Here is a 13,409-nt window from a genome sequence, read left to right as displayed (position 1 = left end):
TTTGGACAGAGGAAGGCAGAGTGGTTAAGTGTATGGGCTTTGGAGTTGGAGTGAATTCTGGGTTCTAACCCTGGCTTTGCTCCTTACCAGATGTTGAACTTTGGGCATGCTGCCACCTCTTCCCCGAGCATCAGAGAGGTCGTGAGGGAGACACCAGAGGGTGTGTGGGTGGTACCAGACATAGGCGGGCCACTCATCGAAATCTCTGATCATGACTTCTGAAGTCACTACCTGTTTTACGTGTCCTCCTTGAACCCAGAAATCCTGGCCCCAGCTGCTTCTCCCTGCGAGTAGAGTGTGAGGGGATGTCCTTCAGGCCAGCTGGCCTCTTGCTGGGCTTGCTTACTTCCATTCAGCCCAGGTCCTCTCCCTTAATCCTCCCACACTCCTTCTTAGGCCCCCTCCTCGACCTCCCCTGCCTCCCAAAGAACTCCTCAGTGTCTCAGGGTCCCCACAGGCCAAAGTAAAACCATTATCAGGTCTTGTCACTGTCTTTATTTCTGGCTTCCAGTTTGATAAGTCAGTGAAAGAACACATTCAGTGACCCTTTCCCCCAGGCCACACACACCCAATGCAACCTTCTAGGCTGTGCTTCTATATATTATTAACTCTTTGATAACATATTTTATTTCTTAATTTTAAATACAAGGAAAAACAATAAATTACTCTTTGGCTGAGGGCCAGCTGCTGCCTGGCAGACAAGAGCAGCTTCTCTGGCCCTCTCTCCCGTCCTGTGTCAGCCCCAGGACCCCAGTGAGGTAGCAGAATTTTACACACAGTGCTTATTCCCAGGGACTCCTAACACCCACATGGTCGGGCCCCCAGCTCCAGGTTCTGGAGGCAACAGTCCCTCCCTGTCCCCAGCACAGACGAACACACTTGTTTAAATAACACACAATAATAAATAAGACTAAGAAGAAATGTGCCTGGGATGCTGCTGTCTGCCTTAGCCATGCCTGTGAACAGCAAGGCCCCCTCCAAGGCGGCTCCCATTGTAATGCAGAGGTTTGGTCTCAGAAGGGGGCAGTCCTGCCAAGCAGTGTTTCCCTCTTGTCCACGGAGTGTAGAGCCACTGGCTGGGCTCAGCTTGGTGGAGGCAGGTGGCACAGGCTGAGGTCCAAGCTAAGGAAATCGTGTCTCCCTCCCTCCCTGCACCCTATCCCAACAAGAAATCTGTGACATCTGGAAGAAAAAATGAATCTGTAACTTAAAAGGTCAGGTCTGCCTCTGTGAATAAGAATGCTAGGTTTTCATGCTTCATGGGAAATTTCCATGGCGAAAAACACCCCGTGCATAGGTGAGCAGGTTTTTCACCAACTGGATCACTTCAATTTTGGTGTCCTGGCTGCGCTCACTGGGGATCTGCTGCAGGACAAAGAGACGGGCCTGTTAGTAGGATGCCAGAGTGAAGGTGACCAGCTCTTACCAGGGGCTTTCCAGGAACCGGCTTCTTTAAGCTTCACAAAAGCCCCCATGAAGAGGGTACTGTTATTACCCGCATTTCATGGATGTGGAAACTGAAGCTCAGGTAAGAGTCAGGAGCCCATGAGCCCGGATCCTGGAAATCCCAAAGGCTGTGTTGCTGCAGCCACAGTGGACCCACCCCAGAGTGGACGCTTGCCTTCTGACGCTCACCCAGGTTCCCCTAGAGCTCCCAGGGCTGGCAGGAGTGGATGCAGGGCTGGGGGTACAGGGCAAAGGGCCTTACCCCTGCCGAGGTATCCTGAGCACACAGTGATTTCAGCAACCTCTGGGTCCTGTGGATGGCGCTGCAGTTGGAGACACTGATCAGAGATTCCAGAGCTGCACAGTACTGCAGGGAGAAGAGCACGGGGATGTTAGGCCCTGCCGGCTGCCCCCCCACCCCCACACTTTCACTGAATCTACAGAAGAAAGAGGCGGAGAGCCCTGCTAGAGGTGGTGGGAAGGCTCCAAACTGTGAGCAGCTTGCTTTTATTTATTTATTTATTTATTTATTTATTTATTTATTTATTTATTTATTTATTTATTTGACAGATAGAGATCACAAGTAGGCAGGCAGGCAGAGAGAGAGGGGGGGAAGCAGGCTCCCCACTGAGCAGAGAGCCCGATGCAGGGCTCGATCCCAGAACCCTGAGATCATGACCTGAGCCAAAGGCAGAGGCTTAACCCACTGAGCCACCCAGGCGCCCCAACTGTGAGCAGCTTTTGAAGCTCGCTAGGAACCCCCAAGGCACGTGAGCGCCGCTCAGAGAACACCAGCACAGGACCTACAGCCTCAGCTCCGTCCCCGACAGTGTCCAGGGGGTCCTTACCATGCTGGCGGTCCGGTTGACGCTCCATACCATGCTGCCATTGCAGAGGGATGCCTGAGGGAGCAAAAAGGCAGTAAGCCCAGGCCATGTCTCCACAGGGATCCGCCCCCACAGGCATCCCTGCCTTAGCACAGAGCCAGGCCTGGGAGCCCCCAGTGTTCCTGAGCTTCACTTCCTGCTCTGCATAGTCGGTGAGACCATTGCCCAGGGCGCTGGGGCTGAGAGAGAAAAATCTGAGGGACACAACCAGTAAGGGACAAGCCTTGTGTGAAGCTTTCTGCAGCCAGGGCCGCAGCAGAGAAAACATCTGACCGGTTAGTTAGGACATCTCCAGGGAAGAGTCAGGATGGCGTTGGGGGAGGAAGGAAGGGGTGGCCAGCTCAGTCAGATGGGGAAGGGTGGAGGCTAGTATATAAGACCCTGTCTTCTGAGCTGGGGAACACTGCAGTTTGGAGCATGGGTGCTGGGTATCAGCCAGGCCTGATCTGAATCTGGTTTTAACCTTAACGAGGCTTAGTCAGTCAAATAGGGTCATCACACCTGCCTTTGGAGGTAGTTGGCAGTGATGGAATGAAATGAAAAGCACCCAGCAGTAGGCTTGGTGCACAGTTATTGCCCAGAAAGTATGAGCCATCACCACTAGGGACAGGAGCTGACTACCAATGAATCCTTCTACAAGAATAGGCTTAACCAAAATGCTGTGATTAGTGGCCCCATTATTCCATTCAAACCAGATGGGAAATGCTAAATTGTCCTAGAAGAGTGCTGGTGCCTCTCTGCTTTCCTCTTCTTGAATGATTGAGTAGGAGCTGGCCATAGCAGACGGGGCCAGGCCAGGTGAAGAGATGGTCCTTGGGGACTCCACCAAACCCCTTTATGGGTCCATCCATACCGATGCCCCCCGCCCCTGGCTCTTGTCCTTCATGGCTGGGCGCATCCTGGTCCATGGGGCTTCTTACCCCTGGGCCCAGCCTTCATGGCCTGAGCCATGACCAGTAACCTCCAACACCCTCAGAGCTAGGGCCCTGGCCAGAGGGTACTCACCTGATTCTGGGTGATGTTGGCCAGTTCCTCAATGAGCTCCTTGGTGGTTGTTAAGTTACGCACAGGACCTGGGGAGGCAAGGCCACTAAGGCAGGTGAAAGCAATGACCACAGTCAACCAGAGCGCCATGGGGCTGAAAGCCAACACAGGAGGAGCGAGGAGCAGACTCGTAGGCTGGCCTAAGCTGAGTGGCTTGTGGCCTTGGCCTCTTGCAGCAGCTTTTATAGGCCAAAGTGATGACGCCTCCAACCCTGATCTCCGCTTTGTCAAGTGCTATCTAGAAACCACATCTTTACTCATCTTGATTTTAGTTTGTGGAAAATCCAGCGTCGCACAAAGGAAAGAGTTTGATTTCTTGTGGACTTATGATTGAGAGGGGTCTAGAGCTCTTCCCAAGATATGGATGCGCTTACCAGGGGTGGGTGAGAGGGCCCTCAGGGCAGCTTGGTGTCAGCCATGCCAGTCCGAACTGCGGTGGTTTTGCTTGGTAGCTACCCGGCGTATCTGCCCAGCTCCTGTCCTTAGACCCTTTTGGTTTACAGAAGTGTTTGGGAACAGAAGTGTTCGGTTGACAGGGCTATGACTACAGTCTACCAGATGTGTGAATTTGGGGGTTTTGTTTTTCAATGAACTGGTCTCTCATACTTGATTTGGATACAAAACTCGTTCTTTTTCTTCCACCCTATTCCCTGTTGGCTCCACTGTGGGAAGGATTATAAGAGGATCAGATTCTCAGGTCTCCAACGAAAGATCCAGTCAGTCAGGGGTCCTTCTGTGACCTCTTTTTTTCCCCCCTAAGATTTTATTTATTTGAGAGAGCATGGCATGAATAGGGGGAGAGGGAGAAGCAGACTCTCTGCTGAACAGGGAGCCTTTCGTGGGACTCTATTCCAGGACCCTGGGATCATGACCTGAGCCAAAGGCAGACACTTAATGACTGAGACAGCCAGGCGTTCTGGGAACTTTTCTTTTTAAAGTTGCTTTGGAGTGCCTGGGTGGCTCAGTGGGTTAAAGCCTCTGCCTTTGGCTCAGGTCATGATCTCAGGGTCTTGGGATCGAGTCCCACATTGGGATCTCTGCTCAGTGGGGAGTCTGCTTCCCCCCTCTCTTTCTCTGCCTGCCTCTCTGCCTATCTCTGTCAAGTAAAATCTTAAAAAAAAAAAAAGGTTTTAAAGTTGCTTTGATGATAATTTTTAGCATGGGGAGCCTAAACACACAGCCCCCAACTCAGGCCTTCAGCGTGGGCCCATCCTGATGGGAAGCTCTTAACCAGCTAGGCTGGTAGGAGGCAGGACTAGCTTTAGCCCAGGTTGGAAAGTGTAACTGTTCCCAGTGCCACTGAGACCTGGGGCAACTGCCTCTGCCCACCAGTGTCTGTGGGACAAAGCTGTCATCCCTGCGGGACCCAGGTTTATGCAGACTGAAGGCTGTGGAGGGCAGCCTGCCCCCACTCCATGGTTCCCCTGAACAGCCCGCCTCTGCGGGGATACTGCAGATAGCCATTTGCCTGCTTCTCCCTCCTTTCTCTAGAGTCCTCCAGAAGCCCCTGCAACAGACACTGCATCATTTGCCTATTGAGTACTGATGTCAGGGTGTCTCCCTCACCCACTTCCTCCCCTAAACCAGTACCTCCCCCTCCAGGCCCCTTCTCTGCCCTCTCAGGCTCCCTTTGTCCTACTCCTGGTGAGGCTGAACCTCCTCACAGAGGGCTCGCAAGTGGTGCTTCTGCTCCTGCTCCCAAGCTTCTCAGCCTTGCCCACTCTCTCCTCCCACCCTCTCTTTTGGCCAATTCCCAAGCTTCCCAGCCCACTTGTAGGTCCTAACACCCAGAAGCCAGCCCCTGCCCCTGGCGGGCGGCCCAGTGGCTGGAGCACTGTTACTTGGCTGTATGACACCTCTGTGGACCCGGTTCCTCATCTGTAGAATGGGGTCTCCGTGTTGAGGGAAGGAGCAGGGAACTGCCGTGGGATGCAGAAGTCCCAAAGCTCTGCACCAAGATGAGTCAACGTCCCCCAATCCCCAGGACCAGCCAGACCGATGCGGGGAGCGGTGGGCAGGCGCGCCCCCGCGCGTGGGAGAAGACAAGCTGGCTGGGCGGTCGCAGCGATGGCCCGCGGAGATAGGGGCCCAGCCTTATGTAATGGGAGATGGGGCTGATAAACGGGATCCGCACCGCTTGGCCCTCCTCCGCGGTCGCTGGCGGTGGCGTTGCCCGGGGGAGGGTGAGAGCCTACAGCCGACTTCGCCAAGCTAAGCACCCGCTCCCGCCGCTGGTGAGCTAAAGTCCCAGGCCGGGCGAGGAAGTGGCCAAGGCGGGATCGATGGCACCCAGCGCCAGGCAGGACGTGGGCCAGCTGCACACGCCGGACCTCCAGCGCTCCAAGCACCTGCGCGCACGCGCGAGGGGGGCGCGAGGCCAGCCGCCTGTACCTGGCTGGGCGGGGTGGGGTGGGGGTGGGGATCTGCTGACGCTGAGGAATCAGCCCACCCTTTGTCCCAACCTGCCACCAAAGGCATCGGGGCCGCGTCATCCGAGCGGGACTCGGGTGACCCGTTCTGGTCTTCGGCCTCGAGATAAGACCCCCCCTGGCTACATCCTCCTTCTCTGTTCGGATTTCTTGACTTTCAGGGGACTCCATTCACACCTCGGATAACTGTAAACAACACAAATTATGAACGGGCTGCTCCACGCCCTTGACACGCGTGGATGCTTGTAACTGTCCTACAGGCGTGGCGCCAGATCCCGGCCTCTCAGGCGCCGAACCCGCGCTCATGGGGGTGGGGGAACCAGCCTGGGAGGCACCTGCGCAGGGAAGGGCGGGGTTGGCGGCCTCAGGGCCTTGCTCTACGTTTGGGTCTGATCCGTTGAGGTTGAGACCGCCCCGCCTCCGGACGAGCCCGCTCTGCACGAAGTTCCACGAAACATCCTTTCCCAATTTTCGCCTTTGGAGAGAAAAGATCCCCAGTCCGTGGGAGTAAAGATTAGGCGGGTTGTTTTTAATAATTTAAAATACCTAACTTAGTAGATTTTTATATTTATGAAGTTTATACGTGTGTGTGCATTTAAAAGAAAAATTCAGGGAGGTTGACTGTAAAAAACAAAACAAACAAACAAAAAACCACTGGCTGTTTTGAGTATGAGTTCCCCGTGGGTCTGTTGCATTTCTGTATGACTTGTGACTGAGGCACTAAGTGCCCTTCTTTATTCCTCAGTATCTTTTTAAGGATGTTTGTATAAGGAACAGCCTTGGACACAGCAGCATAGAATCTTCCTCACCAACAAAAGGCAGGCAGACTTACTGTCCATTGTTAAAACTTCATTTTTCCTAAGCTCAGGCTTCTTTTCCTGCAGTGCAACCCACTGGGTACTCAGGTGTCCGCTGGCTTCCTGGGTACCACACTGTGAGAACTGGGGTTCTGGAGGACAAAAATAAAACAATAATACTGTCCTTGTACATAATAACTTCTGAGTCTCTGTTCTCCAGATGTTGTGTCTTCTGCCAGCATTCATGAACTTGTTAACTTGTTACCATGCAAGTTAGATAAAATCTCAGAGCCTTCAGCTGCTGACAAACAGCCTCCTGCCACCCAATTAGGTAATTCTCTAGAGGAACCATGATTTAAACTGTTTCTTTTGGTATTTACCCCCTCCCTGTTTCTAAATTTCTTGGTTTTCATGTGTAGGCATTTTCTGTAGTTTATGATGAATATTTAATTCTCTTTCCTCCTTGCTATCCTTTTTCCATTTGCATCCTTCCCTTTTTCTCATCCTACTAGTACAGTAGATGAGAATTTAGCTCAACCAGAACCCTTGTCCTCCATTTGCATAATAATACCAGTGTATGCAAAGCTGGAACATGTCGTTAGCTATGATTGATTGCTTTTATTTCCCCTCAAATCTCTTTTCCTCTGGAGCCGGTAATAGGTTTTTCCTATTTGCTTCGTTTTTTTTTCTTCTGTTTCTCTGTGATTTGACCCTAAATTCCTGTCTGCTTTTATAAATCTCTTCTCAGCAGATTTGGGTAAATGAGTTATTCTCAGAATCTTATCTTCCTGGGACAGTGTGCCCTAGAGCCTGCGGACCTGCTCTGGCTGCCCTGGACAGCGCCCTCTGAGAGCCGGTGAAGGCTGTCATCCTGCGGTCTCCTGTTATCCCTGCCTGGGACTTCCCTTCACCTCTCCCCTGTGCAACCCTCCTGATCCTTGCATCCCAGATCTTCCTCTTTTTTGGGAAACACATCCTAATAAACACAGAATTTCAGACAGGAAATAATTTTCTTTCAGAAATGCAAATGCCTTTGCTTTTGCATTCTGTCTCTCAACATTGCCATTCAGAAATCCAAAAGCATTTGAATCCAGATCTTTTCTAACTGTCTCTCTGGAAATTTGTTGGAAATTTTCTGGGCTCCCATGCTCCAGCCGTTATGGTGATGCATCTCTGGGTAGTTTTGTTTTCATCTACAATGCCAGATGCACAGGGGACCCTTTTAAACTGAAAACATATTAAGTTTTGGGTAATCTGCTTTCTTGTGAAAAAATTTAAAACTCCTATTATTTTATTTTATTAAAAAATGGTACGTAAAGTCATTGTTTAAAAAAAAAATCTTTTTTTTTTTTTTTTAAGAGCAGCTTTAGATTCACAGCAAAATTGAGCAGGAAGTCAGTCCAGAGTTACCATACAGCCCTGGCTGCACACATACACGGCCTCCCCTGTTACCCACATTCCTTGCCAAAGTGGTACATAAGTCTATAGTAACACATCATTATCACCCAGAATCCATAGCTTACATCAGTATTCACTCTTGGTGTACATTCTGAGTTGTAACAAATGTATAATGGCACGCATCCACTGTAATAATGTCATACGGAATATTTTCACTGCCTGCAAAATCCTCCTTTGTGCTCGAGGAGCTGTTCCACCTGTTTGTCCTTCTTTCCCTCCTACCCCTGGCACCACCGATCCTTTACTGTCTCCGTCTTACATTTTCCAGAATGTCATATAGTTGGAATCATACAATGTTCAATATTTTCAGATTGGCTTCTTACATTTATTAATATGTATTTAAGAGTTCCTTCATGTCTTCTCATGGCTTGATGACTCACTTCTTTTTAGAGCTGAATAATATTCTGTGATCTGGATGTACCAAGTTTATTGACACATTAGCCTACTGAAGGATATCTTCGTTGCTTCCAAGTTTTGGCAATTATGAATAAGGCTACTGTAAACATTGTGTACAGGTTTTTGTGTGGGTCTAATGTTTCAATTCATTTGTACAAGTACCAAGGAATGTGATTACTAGGTCATATTGTAGGAGTATGTTTAGTTTTGTATCTGCCAAGTGTCTTCCAAAGTGGCTGTACCAATTTGCATTCTCATCGGCTCCTGTCACTCAACAAAGGGCTTGATCTCAGCACCCTGAGATCATGACCTGAGTTGAAATCAAGAGTGGAACTCTTAACCAACTGGGCCACCCAGGTGCCCCAACTTATCATTTCTTTCTTTTGTGGATTATGCCTCTGGTGTTGCACGTAGAAAGTCATCACCAAAACCAAAGTCATGTACATTTTCTCCTATATTATCTTCTAGAAGTTTGATAGTTTGTGTTTTATATTTAGGTCTGTGATCCATTTTGAGTTAATTTTTGTTAGAATGTGTAAGATCTGTTTGTTTCATTTTTGTTTTTGGCATGTGATTATCGAGTTCCTGTATTATTCATTAAAGATTATCTTTGCTCCAATGAATTACTCTGTTCCTTTGACAAAGATCAGTTGAATCTATTTATGGGGTCTCTTTATTCTGTTCCTTTGACCTATATGTCTAGTCTTTTCCCAGTGCCACACTGTCCTGATAACCATAGCTTTATAGTAAGCTATGATATAATGATGTGACTTTGGGTAATACCAGTTCTCCAGCTTTGTTCTTCTCCCTCAATATTGTGTTGTCTATTCCAGGTGTTGTGGCTCTCCATCTAAACTGCATAATCACTTTCTTGATATCTTCAAAATAACTTGTTGGGATTTTGATTGGGATTGATTAACTCTATAAATTGAGTTGGGAAGAACTGACATCCTGACAATATTGAATTTTTCCTGTCCATAAACTTAGACTATTTCTCCAATTACTTATTTCTTTGGCTTATTTCATCAGGATTTTGTAGTTTTTGGGCACCTGGGTAGCTCAGTAGATTAAGCATCGGCCTTTGGCTCAGGTCATGATCCCAGGGTCCTGAGATCAGGTCCCATATTAGGCTTCCTGCTTAGCCGGGAGCCTGCTTCTCCTTCTTCCTCTACCTACCACTCTGCCTATTTGTGCTCTCTCTGTCTGTCAAGTAAATAAATAAGTCTTTTAAAAAAAAGGATTTTGTAGTTTTCCTTATATAGATATTATATATATATTTGTTAGATTATGTATATTTCATTTGGGGGTTGCTAATGTAAATAGTATTGTGTTTTTAATTTCAAATTCCATTTGTTTATTGCTAGGATATAGGGAAGTGATCAGCTTTTGTGTATTTTGTGTATCCTACATCACCACTATAATTGCTTTTTAGTTCTAGGTTTTTTTAATTGATTCTTTTGAATTTTATACTTAGATAATCATGTCATCTTTGAACAAAGACAGTTTCACTTCTTCCTAATCTGTATACCTTTTCTTTTTTTTTTTTTTTTTGATCTTATTTCATTAGCTAAGAATTCCAATACAGTGTTGAAAGCAGTGGTAAGAGGGGGATATCCTTGCCTTGTTCCTGATCTTTGTGGAAAAACTCTGAGTTTCTTGCCATGAAATATGATACAGGCTGCAGGTTTTTGTAGCCTTTTATTTTTTTAAAGCAAGTTGAGGAGCTCTCCTCTATTCTTAGTTTCTTTAGAGTTTTTTATCATGACTTTGTCAAATAGATTTTGTCAAATCCCTTTTCTGTGTCTATTAATGTGATCATGTGGTTTTTCTTCTTTAGTCTGTTGACATGATAGATTATATTAATTTATTTTTGAATATTTAACCAGCTTTGCCTATCTGGGATAAATCTCACTTGGCTGTGATGTACAATTCCTTTTATACATTGTTGGATTTAATTCACTAATATTTTGTTGAGAATTTTTACAACTATCTTCATAAAAGATATTGGTGTATAGTTTCCTTGTAATGTTTTTGTCCATTTTGGTATTAGGGTAATGCTGGCTTTATGGAGTGAATTAGGAAGTATTAACTCTACTTCCATTATCTGAAAGAGATTGTAGAATATTGATATAAGTTTTCCTTAAATGTTTGGAGAATTCACCAGTGAACCCATCTGGGCCTGCTGCTTTCTGTTTTGAAAGGTTACTCAATTAGTATTCAATTTCTTTAATAGTTATAAGCCTATTCAGATTGCCTCTTCTTGTGTGAGTTTTGGCAGATTGTATCTTTGAAGGAATTGGTCTATTTCATCTAGGTTATTAAATTTGTGGGCAGAGAATTGTTCATTGTATTGCACTGTATTATCCTTTTCATGTCCATGAGGTCTGTTAGGATATCCCTCTTTCACTTATTGGTAATTAATGTCCTCTCTTTTTTCTCTTAGTTAGCAAGGCTAGACAATTATTGACTATATTGATCTTTTCAGAGAACCAGGTTTTGGTTTTAGTGATTTTCTCTATTGATTTCTCATCTCTGATTTCATTGATTTCTACTCTAATTCTCATTATTTTGGGATGCCTGGGTGGCTCAGTTGGTTATGCATCTGCCTTCAGCTCTGGTCATTATCCTGGGTCCTGGGATGGAGTTCTGCATTGGGGTCCTTGCTCAGTAGGGAGCCTGCTTCTCCCCCACTGCCTGCTGCTCCCCCTGCTTATGCTAACTCACTCACTCTCTCTGACAAATAAATAAAATCATTAATTCTCATTATTTCTTTTCTTCTGCTTACTTTGGATTTAATTGGCTCTTCTTTTTTTCTAGTTTCCTAAGGTAGAAGCTTGGATGTTTAATTTGGATCTCTCTTTTTTTCTAATATACGCATTTAATGCTGTAAATTTCCCTCTATGCTCTACTTTCACCGCATCCTACAAATTCTGATAAGTTGCATTTTCATTTTCCTATAGTTCAAAATATTCCTTAATTTCCCTTGAGATTACTTCTTTGACCCATGTGTTACTTAGGAATGTTTTGTTTAATCTCCACATATCTTGGGATTTTTTAACTTTCTGTTACTGATTTCTGATTTAATCCTACGAGGTAGGCATTGTATGATTTCTATAGATGGTGTCCAACTTACAGTGGCATGTATGACTTACGATTTTTGACTTTATGATGGTGTGAAAATGATACACATCCAGTAGAAACCACATGTCAAATTTTCAATTTTGACCTTTCCCCAGCCTATCAATATGTGGTGTGAGGCAGTCTTGTGACGCTGAGCAGTGACAGCTGTATCTCCTAGTCAACCACACAATCACAATCATAATCGACAGATACACTTCAAACCATTCTGCACCCATACGACCATTCTAGTTTTTATTTTCAGGATAGTATCCAATAAATTACACGCTATGTTTAACAGTTTATTATAAAATAGGCTTTGTATTAGATGGTTTTGGCCAAACGTAGGCTAGTGTGTTTGAGCACATTTAAGGTAGGTGAAGCTGAGCTCTGTTGTTCTGTTAGGTGTATTAAATGCATTTTTGATTTACAGTGTTTTCCACTTACAATGGGTTTATCAGGATGTAACCCCATTGCAAGGTGAGGAAGATCTTTATTCTTGTAAATTTTATTGAGGTGTGTTTCATGGCTCAAAATGGTGCTCTATCTTAGTGAGCTTTTTATGTGAGCTTAAGAAGTATGTGTATCGGGGTGCCTGGGTGGCTCAGTGGGTTAAAGCCTCTGCCTTCGGCTTGGGTCATGATCACAGGGTCCTGGAATCAAGCCCTGCATCGGGCTCTCCGCTCAGCGGGGAGCCTGCTTCCTTCTCTCTCTGCCTGCCTCTCTGCCTACTTGTGATCTCTGTCAAATAAATAAATAAAATCTTAAAAAAAAATGTGTATCCTGTTGCTAGATGACATAGTCTACGGGTGTCCATTAGTGCAGTTGATTGATGGTGCTCATGAATTCAACTATATCCTTACTCATCTCTGCTTGCTAGATTTATCTATTTCTGATAGAGAGGTGTCAAAATCTTCAGCTATAATAGTGTATTCATCTGTTACTCTATAGTGGTATCAGTTTTTGCCTCCTGCACTTTGAAACTCTGTTGTTTAGAGGCACACATATTAAGGATTGTTATAGCTTCTTGGAGAATTAACCCCTTTATCATTACATAATGCCCTTTTTTATTCCTGATAACTCTTCTTGGTCTGAAGTCTGTTTTGTGTGAAATTATTATATTATTAATATTAATACAGCTACTCTTGCTTTTTAAAATTAACATTATCATGGTATATCTTCCTCTATCCATTAACTTTATTTTAGATTTGTTTTTATATTTAAAATCAATTTATAATTGGCTCTTGTTTCTTGACTCACTCTGACAGTCTGTAAATAATTGGTGCATTTAGGCCATTGGTGTTCAAAGTGATTATTGATACAGTTGAATTCATATCTACCATATCTATCTATTGTTTTCTATTGTTGCCCTTATTCTTTGTTCTTCTTTCTTTTAAGATTTATTTATTTTAGAGAGAAAAAGGGAAAGAGCATGAGTGGGGGGAGGGGCAGAAGGAGAGGAAGAGAATTTCCAGCAGACTCCCGCTGAGTACAGAGTGTGACTCAGGGCTCAGTCCCACATGGCCTGGGCCGAAGGCAGATGCTTAACCAACTGAGCCATCCAGGCACCCCCCCTCCCAACTTTGTTTTTATTTTTGTCCAGCACTCTTTTCCTCCCTTTTGTGATTTTACTGGAGCACTTCATATTATTCATTTTTTTCTCCTTTATTAGTATATTAGTTATACTTCTTTTTTACTTTTTTTAGTGATTGCTGTGTAGTTGGCAATATATGTTTACAACTAATCCAAGTACATTTTTAAAATAACACTGTCCTGCTGGGGTGCCTGGGTGGCTCAGTGGGTTAAAGCCTCTGCCTTTGACTCAGGTCATGTTC

General features: G+C 45.6%; 1 protein-coding gene across 1 annotated transcript; it reads right to left on the bottom strand.

Moving 5' to 3' along the window:
• Positions 1 to 592: 592 nt before the first annotated feature.
• On the bottom strand, positions 593 to 3,507 carry IL13 (interleukin 13). The gene is made up of 4 exons (XM_047730681.1): positions 3,339 to 3,507; positions 2,295 to 2,348; positions 1,709 to 1,813; positions 593 to 1,362 (listed from the first exon to the last, which is right to left on the bottom strand). Exons 1-4 carry the CDS (start codon positions 3,465 to 3,467, stop codon positions 1,258 to 1,260), a joined length of 393 nt encoding a protein of 130 aa, XP_047586637.1. The 5' UTR covers positions 3,468 to 3,507; the 3' UTR covers positions 593 to 1,257.
• Between the last annotated feature and the right edge of the window lie 9,902 nt (positions 3,508 to 13,409).

This window comes from Lutra lutra, chromosome 5, assembly GCF_902655055.1.
Source record: "Lutra lutra chromosome 5, mLutLut1.2, whole genome shotgun sequence".
Taxonomy (NCBI): domain Eukaryota; kingdom Metazoa; phylum Chordata; class Mammalia; order Carnivora; family Mustelidae; genus Lutra; species Lutra lutra.
Note: the sequence above shows the minus strand (reverse complement) of the source record. Positions and strands in the feature narration are given on the sequence as shown.